Source organism: Lacerta agilis, chromosome 4 (genome assembly GCF_009819535.1).
Source record: "Lacerta agilis isolate rLacAgi1 chromosome 4, rLacAgi1.pri, whole genome shotgun sequence".
NCBI classification, from domain to species: Eukaryota; Metazoa; Chordata; class Lepidosauria; order Squamata; family Lacertidae; genus Lacerta; species Lacerta agilis.
The window spans coordinates 18,500,267-18,525,711 of NC_046315.1; the positions used below are offsets into that span (position 1 = coordinate 18,500,267).

Consider the following 25,445-nt stretch of genomic DNA (forward strand, 5'->3'; position numbering starts at 1 on the left):
ACATCTATTAATTTATGTAACAAAAGTTATATACTTCTTGATTTTAAATAAAACCTATAAACAGTTTACAAAAAGTAAAATGAACGTTGATATAAAAGACAAAGAGAGAAACAGGATTATTATTTTTAAAAAATAAAATAAGATCTTTGGTAAGTTACAGTGGGGAATTTCCATTTTAGAAGCTCCTTATTCAAAGCGCAGCTTGTTCCGTGGCTCATGCAACCACAGGACAGGCCAACAAGCACAATGCCCAGGAGATTCCCTTCTTCTGGGTTGCATCACTCTTTGTCCCGTATCATTGGCACCCGAACCAGCTGTTGCTCTTCTTGATGCCGATAAATCTTTTGGTTCTGCTGTCAAACTCATATTGTTCTGAGCCAATGAATAAATAGAAATGTCCTGAAAAGAAAAAAGAGGGAGAGTGAAAACTGTGGATCTAATGGATGATGGAAACTCTCAAAACCCTACAAAACACCTCAGTGCAGAATGAGTCTACTCACTTTTCCAGGAATACATGCGTCCCGACTGCTCTGCTCCACCACAATGCTCCATTCCGACCCAACCTCCCCCTGCCAATTTCCTTTTCTCCTCCTTTCCCATTTCAGCCTTGGGCTGTTCTGTATCCTCCCCCCCCCCACCTCCAACTATTCCTTTGTACTTCTACAAACCTTGAGTTTCCCCTAAGCTGATATTCTGCTGATCAGTCGTTTTTCAAAATAATAATAATAATAATAATAATAATAATAATAATAATAATAATAATTTTATAATAACTTATTATTTATACCCCTCCCATCTGGTTGGGTTTCCCGAGCCACTCTGGGCGGCTTCCAACAAAAGATTAAAAATAAATTAAAACATCAGTCATTAAAAACTTTCCTAAACAGGGATGCCTTCAGATGTCTTCTAAAAGTCAGATACAGTGGTGCCCCGCTAGACGAAAATAATTCGTTCTGCGAAAATTTTCGTCTCGCGGGTTTTTCATCTTGCAGAGCGGCAATGACAGCCGCACTCCGCAAAACGAAGAAAAAAAAAGACGAAAATTTTTTGTCTTGCGAGGCAGCCCCATAGACTTTTTCGTCTAGCGGGGCAGGCTTCCGCTAGACGAATGCCTTCGTCTAGCGAGTTTTTCATCTAGCGAGGCATTCGTCTAGCGGGGCACCACTGTAGTTGTTTTATTCCTTGACATCTGATGGGAGGGCGTTCTACAGGGCGGACGCCACTACCGAGAAGGCCCTCTGCCTGGTTCCCTGTAGCTTTGCTTCTCGCAGTGAGGGAACCGCCAAAAGGCCCTCAGCGCTGGACCTCAGTGTCCGGGTTGAATGATGGGGGTGGAGACGCTCCTTCAGGTATACTGGGCCGAGGCCGTTTAGGGCTTTAAAGGTCAGCACCAACCCTTTGAATTGTGCTCGGAAACGTACTGCCTCTGGGGAAACTTTCTGCCTCTGGGGAACTTTCACACTCAGTTGCACTAGCACTGATGCTAAGCAAATGCTGTAGTCTGCACAGAGTCCTCTATGACAGGGGTTCCTTAACCTGTCCTTTGTGGTCCATGGACGGGCTTCAGGGGGTCTGTGAACTGGTCTCAAAAGATAATGTCCCCCCCCCTTCCATTTCTTTCTTGTTACTTTGAAAATTATCCTTGTGCGCAAGAAAACAGTCTCAGACAGGAGGTTTTCCCAGGCCGAACGGGAGACACCAGGGATTGGACCTGCGAACTTTGGTACTCAGCTACCAACCTGGCTCTGAGAGCTAGGACCTGCTTTTTAGATCCTGACATCGACCATGGGCAAGGGAGCAGTCCTGAGATGCTCAGGTCATTGAGCAACTTGCCACATTTGCAGATGTGGTCAAGTCCTCCTATGATCTCACCATCACACTGAAGAAAACATTGTTTAATAGGCTAGCACCATGAAGATGGTCATCTGCTCACCATGATTCAGAAAAGCTGCATCCACCTTGGAGCCAACCTGATGGAAGTCAGCTGCTATCTTTCTTGGGTAGCCTTTCTCCATGGACTTCTGGGCTTCATCATATCTAAAGAAATGAATGGGTTGAGAATTCATTGCTCTTTGCACCAGCAGAAATAGCAACATTGAAAACTCCTTATATGTGAAGCTACATATGTACAGTGGGGAGCATTATGAAAGGACTTTCCTTCATTGGGGATTTTTAAACAAAGGTGTCTTCCATTGGTTCTGGGATGTGTGGCAAAGCAGCAAGAAGCACGTGATACATTATTTGCATTTCAGTTGCAAAGGATTTAAAGGAGGATTGCTCCTCCAGATGTCACTGAGACTACAGCTCTCAACATCCCTGCTCACTGGCAATTTTGGTTGGGGCTGATGGGTTTTGGAGTCCAATGGCATCTTGAAGACCACTAGTTCATCATTTCTGATTTAAAGAGCTTCTCAATGAACATTCCGGATCGCTCCACGTGAGCTAGGTAAGTTCCCCTTACCTCCAGTAGCTGTTTCCAGAGAAGAAATATGTCTTCTTTGAGTTGCTGTCATGAGCAGCTGCATCAATGCTCTTAACACTTTGGGGGAGGCCCAGGCTGTGAATATTCTGGGGGAAGCCTCTCTGTATAATATTCCCCTTGGTGGCCCAATACTTGTGTCCTGTTAAGCAAAAGACAGACAGAAAGAAAATGATGGAGAGAGAGAGCTTTGCATGAAGATGGAACAAGTCTGAATGAGAGAGCCCAGGATTCCTGGATGCTGTGAAGCACCCTGCGATCTACTAGCCTTTCTTGGCTTACACGAGAAAGATCCTGTTTGGAATCATCCTCCCCCTGAATCAAGGCAGGCCCCAATACAGGTGGTATTTGTGTACCTTGGTAGAAACCTATTGATTTCCAGGATATTGATACCACTTGACTATAATAATACATCTCTTTTGGCTTAATGCTGGCTGCTCATCTATTTATTTTGCAAGTTACATGTTGAGGTCATATTGAGGTAATGTTTCTTCAAAACATCATGATGGGTATGTCAAAATTGGCAATGACGTGGTTTTAGTAAACAAAAAAAGTGGCTGAGGTGACCCAGTCAGATGGGTGCAGTACAAAAAATAAATAATAATAATAATAATAATAATAATAATAAGACTGATATTCTAAGACACGCATAGTAGTTCCACTAACAGCATCCCAAAATTTATTTTATTCATATATTATTGTGTTTATATTCCACTTTTTACTTCCAAGAGTTTTAATACCCTGACAGCAGTCCTGTAAGATAGGTTAGGACTGAGTTAGGACTTCATCCCTAGCCTCCCAAGGTCTTAAAACCGCATTCTAACAGCCACACTTTGTAGCTTAGGATTTGGTAAGTAACATTTGTAGCCTCTTACACAGCTATTTCTGCTTAATAACACGACACCCTCTGCTCAACTCCTTCTTAGCTTCTTTATTTGCCATTCTTCCACACTCACAAGGGACTCGGAACATTTACCTTTGAAGAGGAACACTGTGTCATCAGCTTTGACTTCATACGCAGCATCTATGCCCTTGCTTAAAGCTGGCCAGAAAGCAGAAATAGGATCCTTTTCAACATCTCTTCTTTGGGGATTCTTTCTCCAGAAAAAGCTGGGGGAGACAATGTGAATGTTTAGAAACACAGAATCATAGAATTGCAGCATTGGAAGGGATCCCAAGGGTCATCTAGGCCAACTAGGCCAACTCCCTACAATGCAGGAACCTCAGTGGTAGATCACCAGCTTAGCATGCAGGAGTTCCCAGATCCAATCGCTGCCATCACCAGATAGGTCTGGGAGAGGTGCCTAGTCTCAAAACCAGGAAAGGTTTTGCTCAGCAGTGTAGACCAGTGGTCCCCAAACTAAGGCCCGGGGGCCAGATGCGGCCCAATCGCCTTCTAAATGCGGCCCGCAGATGGCCCGGGAATCAGTGTGTTTTTACATGAGTAGAATGTGTCCTTTTATTTAAAATGCATCTCTGGGTTATTTGTGGGGCATAGGAATTCATATGTAATTTTTTTCCCAAAATATAGTCCAGCCCCCCACAAGGTCTGAGGCACAGTGGACCGGCCACCTGCTGAAAAAAATTGCTGACCCCTGGTGTAGACAATACTGAACTAGGTCACCCAGTGGTCTGACTCAGTATAAGGTGGTTTTCTCTGTTTATTACACATATTTGTAGCAAGCTCTACAAATATGTAAAATTCACTGGGCTACTGACAGGACAACAATTATTATTTTAATTTTTATTATTATTATTTTGAAATCATTTTATTTGATTTTGCAAATACAAGTTATGTTTTTTTTAAAAAAAAAAAAAAAAACACATCCAAATATATATCCATAAACAGAGATTACTCTGCATCTCGGAATCACCCCCATGGGGTCCCATGTTAAACATTTAAAATTGCATAATCTTCCAAACTCTGTTATATCAAACCCATCTGAAGTAGCAGTAAAGTCCAACAAAACAGAAGGGAACACCCAGATATCATCTTCCAGTGCTTTGGGTTGAAATGCAGCTGGAGGGGTTGGGCATGACTTTGAATTAGAAATGAAACATGTCAGTGCTTTGGAGGTAACTTACTTGTCTTTAAAGAACATGGTTTCCCCTCGGAGAGAACAAACGGCATCAAAAGCCAAGCGGGGGTCACACAAGTCTGTGGACGGTGCCTCTGTTGGTGGCTCTGGGTTTCCCGACAAACTGTCATCACCATCTTCACCACCTTCAGGGGGTCCTTGAAAAGGGGTTCAAGAAAGAACTGAAGAACAAGCAAGATTTGCAAGATGCAGCTCAGAGCAAGAGACTTCATTGGATGATGGTCAAACCCGACAGCGGATGAAATAACAGGTTGGCTCCGCCAATTCACATCAGGTGGTGAGCTGAACTAGAATCCTAAACTAAGGAAATTCACAGAAGGAAAGTTCCCAATCCCTTCTCTTGCCCTGCCACCGCTGCCCCTGAAAAGCCTCTCTTGGGGTTTAAAGGGCTTTCCTAAAAATAACAATAATGAGAAAAAACAAAATCGAAAATTCTTTCTAGTAGCACCTTAGAGACCAACTGAGTTTGTTCCTGGTATGAGCTTTCGTGTGCATGCACACTTCTTCAGATACCAAGTGTGCATGCACACAAAAGCTCATACCAGGAACAAACTCAGTTGGTCTCTAAGGTGCTACTAGAAAGAATTTTCGATTTTGTTTTGACTATGGCAGACCAACACGGCTACCCACCTGTAACTGGAATAATGAGAAAGAGCATGTAGGGGTTGCTGGGGGGTGGGGTGGGGTGGGAAGGGGGAGGAATTGCCTTCAGGCTCTAAGTTACTTTAAGGAATTTCATGGAACTCCAGTTTCCTGCCACTGTCTTCCACAGTCTCTCCATAGCATACTGTTCAGAAGGCCACTCTCCAGAGTTTCTTTTGCTGGAAGAGCAGGCAGGAGGAAGTGATGGGCAATTTCCCTTCGGGGAATGTCCTTAAGCTAAGGGTCCAGGCCAGTGCTCTTCTTGCATGGAATAAACCCACACAATCATCTGGGATTCTGTACTTACCATAAAGGGACTGGATGCCTTCAATGTCATCTGGGTGAAGCCTGAAGTTTTGAGGGTCCATAGCTTGATAGGTTTTAAACATCAGAGCCCCCCAAAACCTAGAATGCCTGAGACCCAGTGAGTGGCCAAACTCATGAGCAGCAACAAGGAAAAGGTTGATTCCTAAAAGAAAACAGGAAGATTGTCAGTAGTTGCAAAACTCACCTTGGTATAAGATAGTGGAATAAAAAAAAAAATGTTTATCACTCAGGAGGCTTTAGGGATGTGATTTTTGGCAAATTCCTGTAGGGAATGACCCAGTTCCACCCTTTCTTGCCTAATGTGTGGCAGAATGTATCTATCTAGGATATTTTGTGCTTCTAATGTGATGCCTTTTTGCATTTAAAATTGCGTTATGTTGCATTATGCAGGCTTTGGCGGGGGGCGGCGCCAGAAGATTGGTGTCACCTAGGGCGCCAGAAGCCCTAGCACCGGTCCTGCCCACATGACCCATGAGAACACTGCCCTTGCTACTTGCCATGAAGGCTAGTGGCCACTGATAGCCTTATCCTTCAGGGATTTGTCTAATCCCCTTTTAAAACCACCCACATAGGGGGCTATTGCAGCATCTTGCAGTAGTGAACTCCATAGTTTAGCTGTCTGGCGTTGGGTGGCTTTTGTGTGTCAAAAACATAGAGTAAGGCCTCTAAACAAATAAGGATTTTCATGCCTAGGACCCTCGTACCTATGGTACCGCCTCTCCTGGTATTCCCCGCAGAGGACCTTAAGGTCCATAAATAGCAACGCTCTAGAGGTCCCGGCCCCAAGGAAGTCAGATTAGCCTCAACCAGGGCCAGGGCCTTTTCAACACTGGCTCCGGCCTGGTGGAACGCTCTGTCTCATGAGACCAGGGCCCTGTGGGTTCTGATTTCTTTCCGCAGGGCCTGTAAGACAGAGTTGTTCCGCCTAGCCATTGGCTTGGAATCAGCCTGATCCCCTCCCCCTCTTTCCTTTTCCTTCTGTGATGGTACCCCCTTTTGGGTACTTCCCTGGCTTTTTTTCTGGCCAACGTAGGACCAGTCTGGATAGTTTGCCTTGGTGAAGATTTGACGTTTTCTCCCCCCAAACAGTTTTGATTCTGACCTTCCACTGAAATGAGGCTGCATTCAAGTTGTATTTTAATCCTGTTTTAAAGTTTTATTTTAATCAATAGTTTTTATTGTTAGCCGCCCTGAGCCCGGTCTTGGCTGGGAGGGCGGGGTATTTATTATTATTATTATTATTATTATTATTATTATTATTATTATTACACCCTCAGATCTGAGCAGTACCCACGTCCCAAAATTTTGCAGTAAATGTAATGAAGAGTCACCTTGACAGCCACTGAATATATTACAGTTTAATATACTAAGCAGTCGAATAAATTATAACAATCTAGAGAATGTAAACAGCTGAATATATTAAGAGATAAACAATTAAAATACCTGTTAAATCCCTTGTCCAGAGTTCGTCCTCATCAAAATGGACCCTTCCACCGTAGGCAGGTGAAAATGCATGAGCCAAATCGTAACCTGGTCCATAGAAGGGAATACCGTCACCATGATCTTTTAAAAAATAATAATCAAAGGACATATATATGAATCACCCAGTCAGGAACTTGGGTAAGCCTACTATTCTTATTTGCATTTGCCTTACTTACCTCCAGTAACGAAAGAGATCTCAATATCTGCAGCTTCCCCATAAACCCTGGTGAATGTCAGGGGAGTCACATCGCTCCACACTTTCCAAGCTCTCTTGATTGCAACATCCACATCAGCGCGGTCCATGTCTGGCGTGTAATTCAGAACTCTGTGAAACACACAGTAGTAGATGAAACACACGTTTGAAAGAAAAAGCATCCCACGCCTTTCAAAGTCTTACCCTCTGGTGCAAGAGGAGACGTCTTCCTACAGCTGAGCACATCTGACACAAAATCCCTGCCCCTTCTATTTCTAGGTGCATTAAAGTGATGCAGTGATGAGCAGGCTTTTGCACTTCTTACAAACTACGGATGTGCTCAACCACACGAGAAATATGTAAAATAACCAAGCAAGTGTTAGAAACCACCCCAGAATTGGTCTTACTAAACATCTTCCAAGACAATAATGCCCACTTACAACACAAAGAACTCATAATCCATCTACTCTCAGCAGCCAGAAACATCATAACCAGACACTGGAAAGACCTGACAGGAGCAAACATGGACCAATGTTACCAAATAGTATGGGAAACAGCCCTACTAGAAAAATAACCAGTTACCTGAAAATGACACAGGGACAAACAGAAGAAGACACCTTCACCCCGATGTGGTTTCCCTTCATCACACACAGAGTCCAACAAGACAATGACAAAAATCTACTGACAGCATACAAATCAGTATGGCTAACCTGATCCAAAACACCCACCAACCCCACTCACACAGAAAGAAAAGATCACCACAGCCAACCACAAATGAACAATCACACCCTACGCCAACCCCGACCTCTCTCACCACCAAAGGAGCACAAACGAACAACAGAGAACCTACACAAACAAGGCTGAGACCAAACTCTACTCATATCAAGTAAAATAAAAACATTGTCACCCCACCCCACCTATCTCCCCATCCCACCCACCTCTCTTCCCCCCTTTTTCTTCCTAATGTCTCAAAAACAAAAACTGATTTGTAAAAATGTTATACGAGACATTGCACTACCTTTGTAAATCAAGAAAATCCTTAATAAAAATAATCAAGACAATCAAGAAAATCAATTAATAATAATAATAATAATAATAATAATAATAATATAACAACAACAACAACAACAAAATTGTGCCTCAGCTCTTCATTACAGAGGAACACCAATAATGGTGGACCAGACAACTTTAAGGAAAGACGTTAACTGTTCCTACTGACAAATGGTAACATTCCAATGAATTCAGGCTGAAAACAGGGTTGCTTACAACTGGGAGTTGTACTATCCAAAATTGGCAGCCTGGAGTGTTTCTGATTAGGATTCCAGCTGGCCAGGCAAGCATTACATCTTTTAGGATACTCCATCCCATTCTCTCTCCCCCCCCAACTGAATATTCCCCCCCCTCCCAGCAGTCTTTCAACATTCTGAGATAGCAATAAAAAAGGAAAGTGGGGGACAGCTTTCTGATTTGCTTCTCTCTTCTGGCACCAAGGTACAAGGATAAAGATGGAGAGGGAACTAGGCTGTCTGGTATCTATGCCCTCGCCCATGCTGCGGGCTCCCTGCAGTTGACTCACCTTTGCCTCTTACCCACAACCTTGAACTTGCTTCTCATTATCCACTAGAGGTTCCTGCGGGGAGTCAAGAGCTGAAATCTGGCAATAACAAGCATCTTACATTCAATCAGGTGCGCTGAAACCTTACCTATATGTCAGTTTTCTTTTCTTCCATGTTGGATTCCCATAAAAGGTGCTGTATTTTTCTACATCAGGAACCCCACACCTGGGCTTCCTCATTTCAGCCAAAGTGTTTGAATCGAATCTGCCTGTCACTTTCAGCCCAAAGCGTTCCTGCATCAGCTGTATTTTGTCAGCAGGAATATCGTCACTTCCTTTGCTTCTTACGACAGGTGTAGATGTTGTATCAGGATAGTAGTTTTCTATGTGTATCTGATGGGAAGAAAAGATGCATTTGATTGCTTGTATAATTATTAAATGTTACATACTAAAATTTTGATTTTTCTACCTCCCCCCAACCAATGAGGAAGGTTATTTGTCCATTGCACCCATTTTATAGACATGAAAACTGAAGCTAACAGACATTAACAGTGAATCCTATGCACTTCTTCTCAGTTCAGTGGAACGTCAACACGTATGGATGTCGGATTGCATGTAGGCGTGTAGTCTATTTTACCCAACCCCATTCAGTAAGCCTATGGAGGAGCAGAGGTTGGAATATACATTTTCACAGCCTTTAAGTATACACAACTTTACCTTGAGTGCTACTATGCAAGACATTTAGTGACTGACCACCTTTTTCTGCTAGTCAAACTGCTAGTGGAATTCTGCTTCCCTCTGTGCTACCATCGACCATTACCTTTGCAAAATCCAGGTCCGCTTCACCCACTTGATCAGCTTCATGGATTAGGGGCAAAGCACAAGAAAGTGTGCCACAGAGCGCAATTGCCAGTAGGAAACTCTTCATTCTGCTTTCACTTCTGTGCACCAGTCTTGGAGAACCCAGAACTGTCCAGTCCCTCTGTCAATGAATCTGCCTATGTGCTCCCAGTGGACCTCTATATATATTTCATGTCTGTTCTATAGAATCATGACTCACAACTTTATAACATCCGTTGATTTGGCAAACACAGAAAATGTCCCTTTTAGCAGAGTGACACGCACAGAGTCCGTTAAGTTCAAAAGTCCTAATTTGGCCATTACCAAGAAAGTGACTGGGACATTTCCTCCAAATAATTAAATAATTAGAATGGCACCATTCTCAATTTATTCAATAGAGGTGGAGCAAATAGAGGTGGAGTCTGGTGTCCTTTTTAGCAGAGTTGACACACGCGGCAGAGTCTGTTAAGTTCAAAAGCCCTAATTTGGCAATGACTAGGAAGGTGAGTGAGGTTCATCACACAGGGTTTTGCCTCCAAGTAATTAATTAATTAATTAGAATGACTCCCTAAAATTAATAAGCCCAAATTAGCTATACTCTTTAACCTCAAAATGTTTACTTTGTGTAAGACTAGTGGTGAACGCCACCAAACCTTTTCTTTTTAGTTGAAGAAATCCCATTATATTGGGATCATGTCAACTAATAGACTGAAATCTTATTATCTATATAAACTTGAAACAATTATAGCAATTGTGGCATTATCTGAATGAAACATTAACCATAAGATATGATGAAATAAATAACACAGACATTTCCAATTTCAAGTTCTGGAAATTTTAGACAATTTTCCTAGGAAATCAGCAGAAATTGTTAGAAAAATTCTGACATCGATCAGCATAACTAAGTCTGAGAAGTGACCTTGTTTATCATTTTTGGGTACAGAACATTATTTGCCTTCTCTCACTACAGTTGATAAGGAAAGAAATTTTGGTGTCTCACAGGGCAAAGCTGAAATTTCAAAGCCCAAAGTCTGTCTCTGCCTGGGTTTTTTTCCTTTGCACAATTTACACAGTAGTAGACCTATAATGCTGCTCTTCTGGGATTTTGTCAGCAGCACAAGAGAAAACAATGGTCTCAAGTTTCAAACACATACAATTTATGGCTTTCCCTCTGTACACACAAAAGATAAGCATAAATGCTTTACTGCAGGGAAACAACCCTATTATTTTACCTGTAACATAGATACCTAGTTCATTCATCAGTTATCTGAAAACAGAAATTGAGTCTGTTGGTGGGTAAAACACCATGTCCAGCAGGAAACTTTGCAGTTGCCAATAATGGACTATTTGGAATGATCCCTCCTAAAAACAGAAGCTGGGGGGTGGGATGACAAAAAATAATAATTCTGTAGCAATTTTAATTGACAAAAAACTCAACAGGGACAGGGGCAAATTCAGACTCATAGTAAAGTGGAATAAAATGATGTAACGAAAGGATGCAGAAGTCTGCTTTAGTTCGTTAATGAATCACTTCCTAGAAGATAGCCGAATGTGACTGAACAATGAAAACCTAAAGAATAGAAACACATGTGCACATATGTTGATGCCCAGCCTCAGCTGTTCATGTTATGCGACCTCCCATCTGAATTACTGTATTGTGGGGCTGCCCTTGAAGGTGGTCTGGAGGCTGCTACAAGTGCAGAACACGGCTGCTAGGTTGGTAAGTGGGGTCACCTGGTGGAACCATGTGTTCTCACTGGTCCGGAAAGCAAGGCCTTACCCCCACATGTGCCACTCTTGATCACTTCGATCGGCAGAGTTGGCACTACTACAAATAATACCCGTTCTGCGTTGTAAGAGCTTGATTGCTTAGTGTCGCAGTGCCTACACTTTGGAACTCCCTGCCTATTGAGATCAAGCAGGCCCCTCTTGTCGGCACTTGCGAAAAATATTATTCTCTAAACAAGCCTAACCAGTTGCTTAGAAAGATGACATAGTTTTAATCCGTTCTTCGTAGCTGCTTACAGCTGAGTGGTAGAGCATCTGCTTGAAATGAAATTAATGAAATTTTATTACGAAAAACACCTTTTTTCCCAATGTAAAAAATATGTGTAACTGGTAGCTGTCGGTACAGCCTATGGGCTGTTCTGTGTAATATATTTCATACATCCATAAATGGTATGGTCTCATGGGTTACTTCTTTAACTTAAAGACATTTCCTTTTTTTTCTTGAAAGAAAAGTTTCCTCTTTTAGCAAAAAGAGAAAGTGATGATTCAGGAGAAGCTCATCCACGACCCTACAGGGAAGGAGAAGTCACACAGTCAAGCTAACATCAGGAATGTGGAAGACTAAATTAGACTAAATTAGACTAAGACTAAGATTAGAAAGAGAAAAGCAATGACAAACCTAGACAGCATCTTAAAAAGCAAAGACATCACCTTGCCGACAAAGGTCCGTATAGTTAAAGCTATGGTTTTCCCAGTAGTAATGTACGGAAGTGAGAGCTGGACCATCAAGAAGGCTGATCGCCGAAGAATTGATGCTTTTGAATTATGGTGCTGGAGGAGACTCTTGAGAGTCCCGTGGACTGCAAGAAGATCAAACCTATCCATTCTCAAAGAAATCAGCCCTGAGTACTCACTAGAAGGACAGATCCTGAAGTTGAGGCTCCAGTACTTTGGCCACCTCATGAGAAGAGAAGACTCCCTAGAAAAGACCCTGAGGTTGGGAAAGATGGAGGGCACAAGGAGAAGGGGACGACAGAGGATGAGATGGTTGGACAGTGTTCTCGAAGCTACTAACATGAGTTTGGCCAAACTGCGGGATGCAGTGAAGGATAGGCGTGCCTGGCGTGCTCTGGTCCATGGGGGGTCATGAAGAGTCGGACACGACTGAACGACTGAACAACAACAAGATTAGAAATCTGAGTTAATTTTAGATCCCATCAAGAGACTGAGGAGAGCCAGCGCTGGCCATTTCGGCTGAAATCTTTCTGACACCTTCATTTATGTAGTTTTGTCATATGCTGAAGACCCTCCTTACCCTGACCCGTTACACCTGGGATACGTATTTCAGATTCCACCCTATTCTCACAAATGAAATAATTTTAACTGATTTTCAAATTGTATTTTAAATAATTGTAACTTGCCCTAAGACCTCGTGATAAACCACGAATAACAATAACAGTAATAATCATATAGCAACAGCAACAATAGTAATAAAAATTCACTTTATTACAATGTAGCATAGAACATACATATTCTTCACTGCAATAATTTATATTAAACATCTGTTAATTTATGTAACAAAAGTTATATACTTCTTGATTTTGAATAAAACCTATAAACAGTTTACAAAAAGTAAAATGAACGTTGATATAAAAGACAAAGATAGAAACAGGATTATTATTTTTAAAAAATAAAATAAGATCTTTGGTAAGTTACAGTGGGGAATTTCCATTTTAGAAGCTCCTTATTCAAAGCGCAGCTTGTTCCGTGGCTCATGCAACCACAGGACAGTCCAACAAGCACAATGCCCAGGAGATCCCCTTCTTCTGGGTTGCATCACTCTTTGTCCCATATCATTGGCACCCGAACCAGCTGTTGCTCTTCTTGATGCCAATAAATCTTTTGGTTCTGCTGTCAAACTCATATTGTTCTGAGCCAATGAATAAATAGAAATGTCCTGGAAAGAAAAATGAGGGAGAGTGAAAACTGTGGATCTAATGGATGATGGAAACTCTCAAAACCCTACAAAACACCTCAGTGCAGAATGAGTCTACTCACTTTTCCAGGAATACATGCATCCCAACCACTCTGCTCCACCACAATGCTCCATTCCTACCCAACCTCCCCCTGCCAATTTCTTTTTCTCCTCCTTTCCCATTTCAGCCTTGGGCTGTTCTGTATCCTCCCCCCCCCCCACCTCCAACTATTCCTTTGTACTTCTACAAACCTTGAGTTTCCCCTAAGCTGATATTCTGCTGATCAGCCGTGGTTCAAAATAATAATAATAATAATAATAATAATAATAATAATAATAATAATTTTATAATAACTTATTATTTATACCCCTCCCATCTGGTTGGGTTTCCCGAGCCACTCTGGGCGGCTTCCAACAAAAGATTAAAAATACATTAAAACATCAGTCATTAAAAACTTTCCTAAACAGGGCTGCCTTCAGATGACTTCTAAAAGTCAGATAGTTGTTTTATTCCTTGACATCTGCTGGGAGGGTGTTCCACAGGGCGGGCGCCACTACCGAGAAGGCCCTCTGCCTGGTTCCCTGTAGCTTTGCTTCTCGCAGCGAGGGAACTGCCAAAAGGCCCTTGGTGCCGGACCTCAGTGTCTGGGTTGAATGATAGGGGTGGAGACGCTCCTTCAGGTATAATGGGCCAAGGCCATTTAGGGCTTTAAAGGTCAGCACCAACCCTATGAATTGTGCTCGGAAACGTACTGCCTCTTGGAAAACTTTCTGCCTCTGGGGAATTTTCACACTCAGTTGCACTAGCACTGATGCTAAGCAAATGCTGTCGTCTGCAGAGAGTCCTCTATGACAGGGGTTCCTTAACCTGTCCTTTGTGGACCCCCAGGGGGTCCATGGACGGGCTTCAGGGGGTCTGTGAACTGGTCTCAAAAACTGCGAACTTTTGTACTCAGCTACCAACCTGGTTCTGAGAGCTAAGACCTACTTTTTAGATCCTGACATGGACGATGGGCAAGGGAGCAGTCCTGAGATGCTCAGGTCATTGAGCAACTTGCCACATTTGCAGATGTGGTCAAGTCCTCCTATGATCTCACCATCACACTGAAGAAAATATTGTGTAATAGACTATGCACCATGAAGATGATCATCTGCTCACCATGATTCAGAAAAGCAGCATCCACCTTGGCGCCAACCTGATGGAAGTCGGCTGCTATCTTTCTTGGGTAGCCTTTCTCCATGGACTTCTGGGCTTCATCATATCTATAGAAATGAATGGGTTGAGATTTCATTGCTCTTTGCACCAGCAGAAATAGCAACATTGAAAACTCCTTATATGTGAAGCTACATATGTACAGTGGGGAGCATTATGAAAGGACTTTCCTTCATTGGGGATTTTTAAACAAAGGTGTCTTCCATTGGTTCTGGGATGTGTGGCAAAGCAGCAAGAAGCACGTGATACATTATTTGCATTTCAGTTGCAAAGGATTTAAAGGAGGATTGCTCCTCCAGATGTCACTGAGACTACAGCTCTCAACATCCCTGCTCACTGGCAATTTTGGTTGGGGCTGATGGGTTTTGGAGTCCAATGGCATCTTGAAGACCACTAGTTCATCATTTCTGATTTAAAGAGCTTCTCAATGAACTTTCTGGATCGCTCCACGTGAGCTGGGTAAATTCCCCTTACCTCCAGTAGCTGTTTCCAGAGAAGAAATATGTCTTCTTTGAGTTGCTGTCATGAGCAGCTGCATCAATGCTCTTAACGCTTCTGGGGAGGCCCAGGCTGTGAATATTCTGGGGGAAGCCGCTCTGTATAATATTCCCCTTGGTGGCCCAATACTTGTGTCCTGTTAAGCAAAAGACCGAAAGAAAGAAAATGATGGAGAGAGAGAGCTTTGCATGAATATGGAACAAATCTGAATGAGAGAGCCGAGGATCCCAGGATGTTTTGAAGCACCCTGCGATCTACTAGCCTTTCTTGGCTTACACGAGAAAGATCCTGTTTGGAATCATCCTCCCCCTGAATCAAGGCAGGCCCCAATACAGGTGGTATTTGTGTACCTTGGTAGAAACTCATTGATTTCCTTAGGCCTTTCCAGGATATTGATACCACTTGACTATAATAATACGTCTCTTTTGGCCTAATGCTGGCTGCTCATCTATTTGTTTTGCAAGTTACATATTGAGGTCATATTGAGGTAATGTTTCTTCAAAACCTCATGATGGGTATGTCAAAAATGGCATTGACATGGTTTTAGTAAACAAATAAAGTGGCTGAGGTGACCCAGTCAGATGGGCGCAGTACAAAAAATAAAATTATTATTATTATTAGACTGATATCCTAAGAAACGCATAGTAGTTCCACTAACAGCAGCACAGAATGTATGTTATTTATACATTATTGTGTTTATATTCCACTTTTTCCTTCAAAGAGTTTCAATACCCTGACAGCAGTCCTGTAAGATAGGTTAGGACTGAGTTAGAACTTCATCCCTAGCCTCCCAAGGTCTTACACCGCATTCTAACAGCCACACTTTGTAGCTTAGGAGTTGGTAAGTAACATTCTGTAGCCTCTTACGCAGCTATTTCTGCTTAATAACACAACACCCTCCACTCAACTCCTTCTTAGCTCCTTTATTTGCCATTCTTCCACACTCACAAGGGACTCGGAACATTTACCTTTGAAGAGGAACACTGTGTCATCAGCTTTGACTTCATACGCAGCATCTATGCCCTTGCTCAAAGCTGGCCAGAAAGCAGAAATAGGATCCTTTTCAACATCTCTTCTTTGGGGATTCTTTCTCCAGAAAAAGCTGGGGGAGACAATGTGAATGTTTAGAAACACAGAATCATAGAATGGCGGCGTTGGAAGGGATCCCGAGGGTCAACTAGTCCAACTAGGCCAACTCCCTGCAATGCAGGAACCTCAGTGGTAGATCACCAGCTTAGCATGCAGGAGTTCCCAGATCCAATCCCCGCCATCACCAGATAGGTCTGGGAGAGGTGCCCAGTCTCAAAACCAGGAAAGGTTTTGCTCAGCAGTGTAGACCAGCGGTCCCCAAATTAAGGCCCGGGGGCCAGATGTGGCCCAATCGCCTTCTAAATGCGGCCTGCAGATGGCCTGGGAATCAGTGTGTTTTTACATGAGTAGAATGTGTCCTTTTATTTAAAATGCATCTCTGGGTTATTTGTGGGGCATAGGAATTCATATGTGTTTTTTTTCTTTCCAAAATATAGTCCAGCCCCCCACAAGGTCTGAGGCACAGTGGACCGGCCACCTGCTGAAAAAAATTGCTGACCCCTGGTGTAGACAATACTGAACTAGGTCACCCAGTGGTCTGACTCAGTATAAGGTCGTTTTCTCTGTTTATTACACAGCAAGCTCTGCAAATATGTAAAATTCACTGTGCTACTGTCAGGACAACAATTATTTTTAAATTTTTATTAGTATAATTTTGAAATTATTTTTATTTGATTTTGCAAATAAAAAGTTATGTATTTTTTTAAAAAAATCCAAATATATATCCATAAACAGAGATTACTCTGAATCTCGGAACCACCCCCCATGGGGTCCCATGTTAAACATTTAAAACTGCATATTCTTCCAAACTCTAAGTGTTATATCAATCCATATTATCCATGGTAATTGTTACACTACAAGTGAAATAATAATCCTGCCAATGTTTCCATCTGATTACAGTGGTCTCCTAGATAACTTATAATTTCCCTCCATTCTTTCATAAAGCTTTTATCCTCTTGGTTTCTGAGTTTTCCAGTCAGTTTTGCCATTTTGGCACAGACTTTTTATGTACGGAACAACAGCCGCCCGGATGCTAGTAGCCCGGAGATGGAAAGAAGACAAGGTCCCTACCAGAGAGGAATGGGAAACCAAGATGGCAGGTCAACAATTAAACCCATCTGAAGTAGCAGTAAAGTCCAACAAAACGGAAGGGAACACCCAGATATCATCTTCCAGTGCTTTGGGTTGAAATGCAGCTGGAGGGGTTGGGCATGACTTTGAATTAGAAATGAAACATGTCAGTGCTTTGGAGGTAACTTACTTGTCTTTAAAGAACATGGTTTCCCCTCGGAGAGAACAAACGGCATCAAAAGCCAAGCGGGGGTCACACAAGTCTGTGGACGGTGCCTCTGTTGGTGCCTCTGGGTTTCCCGACGAACTGTCATCACCATCTTCACCACCTTCAGGGGGTCCTTGAAAAGGGGTTCAAGAGAAGAACTGAAGAACAAGCAAGATTTGCAAGATGCAGCTCAGAGCAAGAGGCTTCATTGGATGATGGTCAAACCCGATAAGGGATGAAATAACAGGTTGGCTCCTCCAATTCACATCAGGTGGTGAGCTGAACTAGAATCCTAAACTAAGGAAATTCACAGAAGGAAAGTTCCCAATCCCTTCTCTTGCCCAGCTACCGTTGCCCCTGAAAAGCCTCTCTTGAGGTTTAAAGGGCTTCCCTAAAAATAACAATAATGAGAAAGAGCATGTAGGGGTTTCTGGGGGGTGGGGTGGAAAGGAGGAGGAATTGCCTTCAGGCTCTAAGTTACTTTAAGGAATTTCATGGAGCTCCAGTTTCCTGCCACTGTCTTCCACAGTCTCTCCATAGCATACTGTTCGGAAGGCCACTCTCCAGAGTTTCTTTTGCTGGAACAGAAGGCAGGAGGAAGTGATGGGCAATTTCCCTTCTGGGAATGTCCTTAAGCTAAGGGTCCAGGCCAGTGCTCTTCTTGCATGGAATAAATCCACACCATCATCCGGGATTCTGTACTTACCATAAAGGGACTGGATGCCTTCAATGTCATCTGGGTGAAGCCTGAAGTTTTGAGGGTCCATAGCTTGATAAGTTGGAAACATCAGAGCCCCCCAAACCCTAGAATGCCTGAGACCCAGTGAGTGGCCAAACTCATGAGCAGCAACAAGGAAAAGGTTGACTCCTAAAAGAAAACAGGAAGATTGTCAGTAGTTGCAAAACTCACCTTGGTATAAGATAGTGAAATATATATCATTTGGGGGGACTTTAGGAATTCGATTTTGGCAAATTCCTCTTGGGAGTGACCCAGTTCAACCTCTTCCGGCTTAATGTGTGGCAGAATGTATCTAGCCAGCAGATTTTGTCTTTCTAAAATGCCTTTCTGCATTTTAAATTGTGTTTTATTGAGAGGTAATATGTTCTGCAACATATATTTAGCAGTAAGGTAAAGGTAAAGGATCCATGGACGCTTAAGTCCAGTCAAAGGCGACTGTGGAGTTGCGGCACTCATCCCGCTTTCAGGCTGAGGGAACCGGCGTTTGTCCACAGACAGTTTTCTGGGTCATGTGGCCAGCATGACTAAACCGCTACTGGTACATTCAAAAATATGCATTTAACTCTCTCTCTCTCTCTCTTTCTGTGTGTGTGTGTGTGTATTTGCTGCTTTAATTTTTTTTAGAAGAATAGAAATATTGGATGGAACAGATTAGGCTTCTGAAGAAAAAGCTCCTATCAGACATGGTTTTGGAAGGAATAAATGCCATGAACATCAGAAGAGTCCTGCTAGATAAGCACCCAAGACCCATCTAAACTCACATGCTGTGCTCACGGTGGCAGTGGTGGCTGTCACTCATTGGGACTGGCGAAGTGGGAGTCAGAAGGGCAAGCAGCAGACGCGGCCAGAGCCAATGACAGTCAGAGCCCATTAATTCCAGGGTTGCCTCCACCCACCTCCCTGCAGGGCCACCCATCAGAATGGTTGTAAGTCAAAAGGAAAGAATGTTGGCCCCGAAGGAGGCAGCACTCCATTTGGTCCTAATGGACCAGCCTCCAGAAGCCTCCAGAAACCCACAAACATGATCTGAGAGAAACAATGCCTTTTCCACTTGCAGTTCCTAGCAACCGCTATTAGAGTCATGAAGTTGGGATGCATTAGAAGCCACTGGTAGGCTTATCCCCCATGAATTTGTTGAATCCCCTTTAAAGCCACCCACATAGTTTGACCGCCTGAAGACAGGTTGCTTTTGTATGTCAGAAACATACCGTATTTTTCCGTGTATAAGACGATGCTTTTTGCTATTTTTTTTTTTAAAAAATTAGGCAAAAATTGGGTGTCGTCTTATACACAGATAGTGAATGCAGAGGGGGGACGTGCAATTAATGGCAGTAGCAAGCAGGAGATTGGCTATGGCAATTGGGCAAGGGATTGGTGGCTGTGGCGAGGCAGGCAGGTGATTGGCGACTGTGGCAAGTGGGCAGGTGGGCTGTTGGTGGTGGTGAGCGGGCAGACAATTGGTGGCTGTGGCGAAGTGTGCGATCATCAGTGGCTGTGACAAGCTATTTGCAGTGGTGGGCAGGCGGGTGAGCGATTGGCAGAAGTGACCTCCCCCACCCCCACCCCCCAAAAAGATAATAAACTTAATTTCTTAATTTTGGGTTTAAAAAATAGGGGTTGTCATGGGGGGGCATCTTATACATGGAAAAATGACGGTAAACATTTTTATACCTTAGGATTAGAATGGTATCCGTGTCTCACTATTTTGCAGTATAGGTAACTAAGAGTCACACTGAAAGCCATTACAGGCAAGTGTACAGCTGAATATATTGAGACAAAAGTAAATAAATTACCTGTTAAATCCCGCACCCAGGATTCATCCTCATCAAAATGGGCATTTCCACCGAAAGCAGGTGAAAATGCATGAGCCAATTGCCCACCTGGTCCATCGAACGGGATATAGTCACCATGAGCTTTAAAAATAAATAAATCAAAGAACATGTACATAAATCGCCTGGCCAGGATCCTGGGTAAAACTGCCTATATCTATTTGTGTGTGATTTACTTACATCTAGCAGCAAAAGAGATCTCAATATCTGCAGGTTCCCCATAAACCCTGGTGAATGTCAGGGGGGTCACATCGCTCCACACTTTCCAAGCTCCCTCAATTGCAACATCCACATCAGCGCGGTCCATGTCTGGCGTGTAATTCAGAACACTGTGAAACACGGAGTCGTAAAGAAAATGTATGTATGAAAGAAATGGCACCACACATCTTTCGAAGTCTCTGCTGAAAGAGAGACTTCTTTCTATATCTCAGCACATCTGACACAAAATCCATGCTCCTTGTACTTCTAGGTGCATCAAAGCGATGCAATGATGAGCAGGCTTTTATGCTTCTTGCAAACTATGAATTACAGTGGTACCCCGGTTCTCAAACTTAATCCGTTCCAAAACCAAAGCATTCCAAACCCAAGGCACAGTATCCCCATAGAAAGTAATGCAAAACGGATTAATCCGTTCCAGACTTTTAAAAACAACCCCTAAAACAGCAATTTAACATGAATTTTACTATCTAACGAGACCATTGATCCATAAAATGAAAGCAAATCAATGTACTGTACTATAAAATAAATAAGACAGTATTGTAGATTATTAAAATTATTATTTTTTCTCACCTGCACTGATGATAGTCATTGTTTGGATGGGGGGCTTTTATCTATTTCCACAGTCACACAATCAATCAGTAGCTGAACTGGGTTCCACAAAAACAAATTAACCGAAAAAGCTTCAAATATGAAAACGCAAAATAAATAGCAAAAACAAAAGTGCCAAACTTAATTCACTCCGGAAGTCCATTTGACTTCCAAAATGTTCGGAAACCAAGGCACAGCTTCTGATTGGTGCAGGTGCCCCAGAAACAATAGCCAACAGCTGCATCGGACATTCGACTTCTGAAAAACGTTCGAAAACCGGAACACTTACTTCCAGTTTTTCGTCATTTGAGAACCAAGGCATTTGAGTACCAAGGCGTTTGAGAACCAAGGTACAACTGTAATTAATTGTGCCCCAACTCTTCATTATGCAAGAAGATCAATCATGGTGGACTAGACAACTTTAAGGCAAGACCATTACTGTTCTTACTGAGGAATGCCAACATTCCTAGCATCTTCCAATGGCATCTTAAAATCAATTAAGTGTACTGAAACCTTACCTATATGTCAGTTTTCTTTTCTTCCATGTTGGATCCCCGGGAAAGGTGCTGTATTCTGCTACATCAGGAACCCCACACCTGGGCTTCCTCATTAAAGCCAAAGTGTTTGAATCCAATCTGCCTGTCACTTTCAGCCCAAAGCGTTCCTGCATCAGCCGTATTTTGTCAGCAGGGATATCGTCACTTCCTTTGCTTCTTACGACAGGCGTTGATGTGGAGTCAGGATAGTAGTTTTCTATGTATTTCTGATTGGAAGAAAAGATATATTTGATTGCTTATAGAATTATTTTTCACATATATTCATTCGCGTTTTAAAATTAGCCATTCATACTTTCTGCCTTCGTTCGCAACGAAGAAGGTCATTCACCTATTGCACCTATGTTGCCGACAAAGGAACGGAATCTCACAGACATTAACAATGCAATCCTAGGCATGCCTCCTCAGCTGAATGAGAGTTGCTCCGAGGTGTATTTATGTAGGACTGCATGAAGAATTAACCCATCAAGCAGCCCTGAGGAGGAGAGGACCGAATCTACATTTCCCCCAGGCTATAAGCATCACATTGAATCAGTGCCAGATTTACGTATAAGCTAAACAAGCTATAGCTTAGGACCCCACTCTCTTGGGGGCCCCCAAAAAAAATTAAAGGAAAAAAACCTGGATATACATTTCCAAAATATAAGATAAAAAACCCAAATAAAATAAAACCTACATACAGCAACAGTGTTTTGTGTTGTGTAGGCTTCTATTTTGTTATGTGCAAATGGCTATAGATACCTATTAGGTCCGTAAATTACCATATAGCATATATTCAACACAAAAAACAGCAACAAGTTGTTGACAAAGGACAGCTGGACATATAAAGGGCCCCACTACCTTTCGTAGCTTGGGTTATCATCAAACCTAAATCCAGCCCTGCATTGAATGCCACTTTGCATAAAGCATTTAGTAACTGACTACTTTTTTTGCTAGTCAATCTACCAGCAGAATTCTGTTTCTCCTCCATGCTACAATCAACCATTACCTTGGCAAAATTCAGGTCCGCTTCTGCAACCTGATCAGCTTCCTGGGTTAAGGGCAAAGCACAAGAAAGTGCTCCATAGAGCGCAATCGCCAGTAGGAAACTCTTCATTGTCTCTTTTGCTTCTGCGTCCCAGCCTTGGAGTCTTAGAACACTTCGGTCCCTCTGTCGATGGATCTGCCTGTGTACTCCCAATTGACCTCTATATATACTTCGTGTTTGTTCTATAAAATCAACAGAAGCATGACTCACAACATTATAACATCCGTTGACTAGCCAAACACAGAAAATGCTCCTTTTAGCAGTGTGACACACAGCAGGAGCTGCCAAGTGTGAAAACCCTGATTTGGCAATTACTATGAAGGTGGCTGAGATTCGTCAAGTGGGACTTTTTTCACCAAAGGGAAGGGGAACAGTTCTTTTTTTAAAGATAAACAAAGTATAAGGACAAGCCCTTGCACGACTCAAATACTATGCTTATTTGTATTATCAATCCTTCCTAGACATTTGGTTGCATTCAACTAAGTCCTACTCAGAATAGACCCACTGAAATTAAGGGATTCGTCAGATCAATAGATCCACTCTGAGTATAACTAGGACTGAATATCACCCATCCGTTTGCTATTTAGTATTTGACAGGCTCACATTTGACCGACAGACTGAATTCTTATGATCTATATAAATTAGAAATCATTAGAGCAATTGTATGAAGAATTGAATAAAACATCAATTTGTAAATATAAGATACGCTGAAATAAATAACACAGGCCTTTCTGTTGCAGCAGGTTTTGGAAATTTTAGACAATCTTCTTAGGAAACAAGCAGAGATAGAGTAATTTTGACACTGGATCTGAAGACCAAATATGTGGCTTTGTTTTCCATTTTCCGGTACAGAACAGCATTTGCTGTTTACCACAATAAAACACCTGGTTCACCTGAAGAAGGCAAGAAACTTTAGGTGTGCTTTGGAAATGAGCCAATTCCTCCTTCGTTCCCCCCTTTTTACCAGTAAGTGACAGAGTAGGTTGGAGAAACAAACATGCTTTTCAAGCTCCCCCTACTGATGGTGGGGAGAGGTCAGGCTAAATCAGTTGCACTATGTGGAAGTTGTAAATGTCCATTTCCCATTGAAATTAATGGACCTCAGCATACATCATGACTAACTTTTCACATGGGTTTCAATGGGACTGAATTCCAATTGACTTGTTGATGTTGTAACAATTATATCCCTGCTTTCCTCCAAAGAGCTCAAGGTGGCATACATGATTCTGCCCCTCACAACAACCTAGGTTAAGTGTGACAGTGTTAGAATGCATATACAACACATATAAACGCTTTTACTTTACCAATCTAGCTGAGTCCCAAGTAAGCTTCATGGCTTTGTGGTGGTTTGACTCCTGGTCTAACAAGGTCTAGTAGTCCAACAACCTAACTGTGGCACAACACTTTCTCTCTTAGTCTGGAGGCAACCCACTATGGTTTCATGAAAAGAATATTCAGTTGTCTTGAAATATATTATAGACAGTCATGACATAGTTTCTTTGATTTTGGACTCTATCACTTCACACACACACTTTAATCTTTTGCATAATTTTATTCACCCATACCATGTCCCCTGTTACTTATTTTTTTCTCTAAACTAAAGGTAAAGGTAAAGGGACCCCTGACCATTAGGTCCAGTCGTGGATGACTCTGGGGTTGTGGCGCTCATCTCGCTTTATTGGCCGAGGGAGCCGGCATACAGCTTCCGGGTCATGTGGCCAGCATGACTAAGCTGCTTCTGGCAAACCAGAGCAGTGCACAGAAATGCTGTTTACCTTCCTGCCAGAGCAGTACCTAGTTATCTACTTGCACTTTGACGTGCTTTCAAACTGCTAGGTTGGCAGGAGCAGGGATCGAGCAACGGAAGCTCACCCTGTCGCGGGGATTCGAACTGCCGACCTTCTGATTGGCAAGCCCTAGGCTCTGTGGTTTAACCCACAGCACCAACCGCATCCCACCTTTTCCCTAAACTAAAAAGCCACAAATATTTCCTGATAAGAGTGCTGCTCCAACACATTTGGCTGCTTTCCATGAACTCGTTCTGTGGAATATGTTATGGTTCACTTTGCCCTCAGACTGTTTCTGGAGAACTTTCAAGGAGAGCCTCATGTCCAGCAACCCAGTAACCTGAATGTGCCCATCCCAAGGTTTGTCAACACCCACGGTTGCACTTTGTAAAGTGTGTCAGGAGAGGATCTGACTAATTCCACACGCAGGCAGTATAAAAACTTCCGACTAGGAGATAAGAACCCAAGAAACAGCTGAGCTGAATCAGGTCAAACATCCCTCTAGTCCAGCACCCTGTTCCCTCAGTGGCCAACCAGATGCCTATGGGAAGCCAACAAGCAGGACCTGAGCATAGCAGCAGTCTGTGATTCCCAGCTAGTCTCCCTACTCATGTCCTTCCTAACATCACTGTAGAAAGATTGTGTGGCAAAGATGAATCAGTAAAAAGAAAAGTGTAAGGACTCGGATCCAGCTAGAAGCCCCTTGATGCCAAATTCGTGAAGATGAGAAAATGGGGAAGGCCACGCACTCTGCACATGTTCAGATGAAGACTTAAAAACAAAAATACTTCCTGCATTCTAGAGCTGAGCCTTGGGTCAAATTAGCCCCCCTTGTCTCTCTGTGTCCTTTTACCTTGTGAAATAATTGAGAACCAATTGGGACAGCCCACTAATGCAACAGCCATTATACTAGCTGGAGTTTTGCTCCTATTGTGGCGCAACAGCCAAATCCATTGGACAGCTTGGACCAGTGAAAACATCTGTACTGTTTTTTTACTCTTCCGCTACTTCCTCTTGTGCCACTGCTGGCACAATGAAAGTAGTTTGCACAACAATGCCAACTCTCTTGCTTTAGGCACTCGCTTGACATTGGATCCCGACGGTGCTATTTTTCTAGAAAAAGAATTGCCGGAACTCACCATGAACATCTCCCTTGTTCTCTTATAATGGCAATGGCACCCACCTGAGAGATGCCGGAACTGAGTTCAGGCTGGAAAAAAGCCCTGGATCTCGCCCTTTGTTTTTGTCTGAAAAAGTAGAAGCTGAAGCCTATCAAATGTAATTTACACCCCAATAGATAACG

At 42.7% G+C, this 25,445-nt stretch overlaps 2 protein-coding genes across 2 annotated transcripts; both read right to left on the bottom strand.

Annotated features, from left to right (window-relative positions):
- Positions 1-205: 205 nt before the first annotated feature.
- LOC117045282 (stromelysin-1-like) lies at positions 206-9,705 on the bottom strand. Its single transcript, XM_033146192.1, has 10 exons — positions 9,598-9,705; positions 8,926-9,170; positions 7,206-7,354; positions 6,991-7,110; positions 5,528-5,689; positions 4,565-4,715; positions 3,456-3,589; positions 2,462-2,621; positions 1,934-2,037; positions 206-399 (listed from the first exon to the last, which is right to left on the bottom strand). The coding sequence occupies exons 1-10, from the start codon at positions 9,703-9,705 to the stop codon at positions 296-298; spliced, it is 1,437 nt and encodes a 478-aa protein (XP_033002083.1). The 3' UTR covers positions 206-295.
- Positions 9,706-12,995: 3,290 nt separating this feature from the next.
- On the bottom strand, positions 12,996-22,466 carry LOC117045283 (stromelysin-1-like). The gene is made up of 10 exons (XM_033146194.1): positions 22,317-22,466; positions 21,293-21,537; positions 20,148-20,296; positions 19,932-20,051; positions 18,106-18,267; positions 17,382-17,532; positions 16,000-16,133; positions 15,008-15,167; positions 14,480-14,583; positions 12,996-13,302 (listed from the first exon to the last, which is right to left on the bottom strand). The coding sequence occupies exons 1-10, from the start codon at positions 22,422-22,424 to the stop codon at positions 13,199-13,201; spliced, it is 1,437 nt and encodes a 478-aa protein (XP_033002085.1). The 5' UTR covers positions 22,425-22,466; the 3' UTR covers positions 12,996-13,198.
- Positions 22,467-25,445: the final 2,979 nt, after the last annotated feature.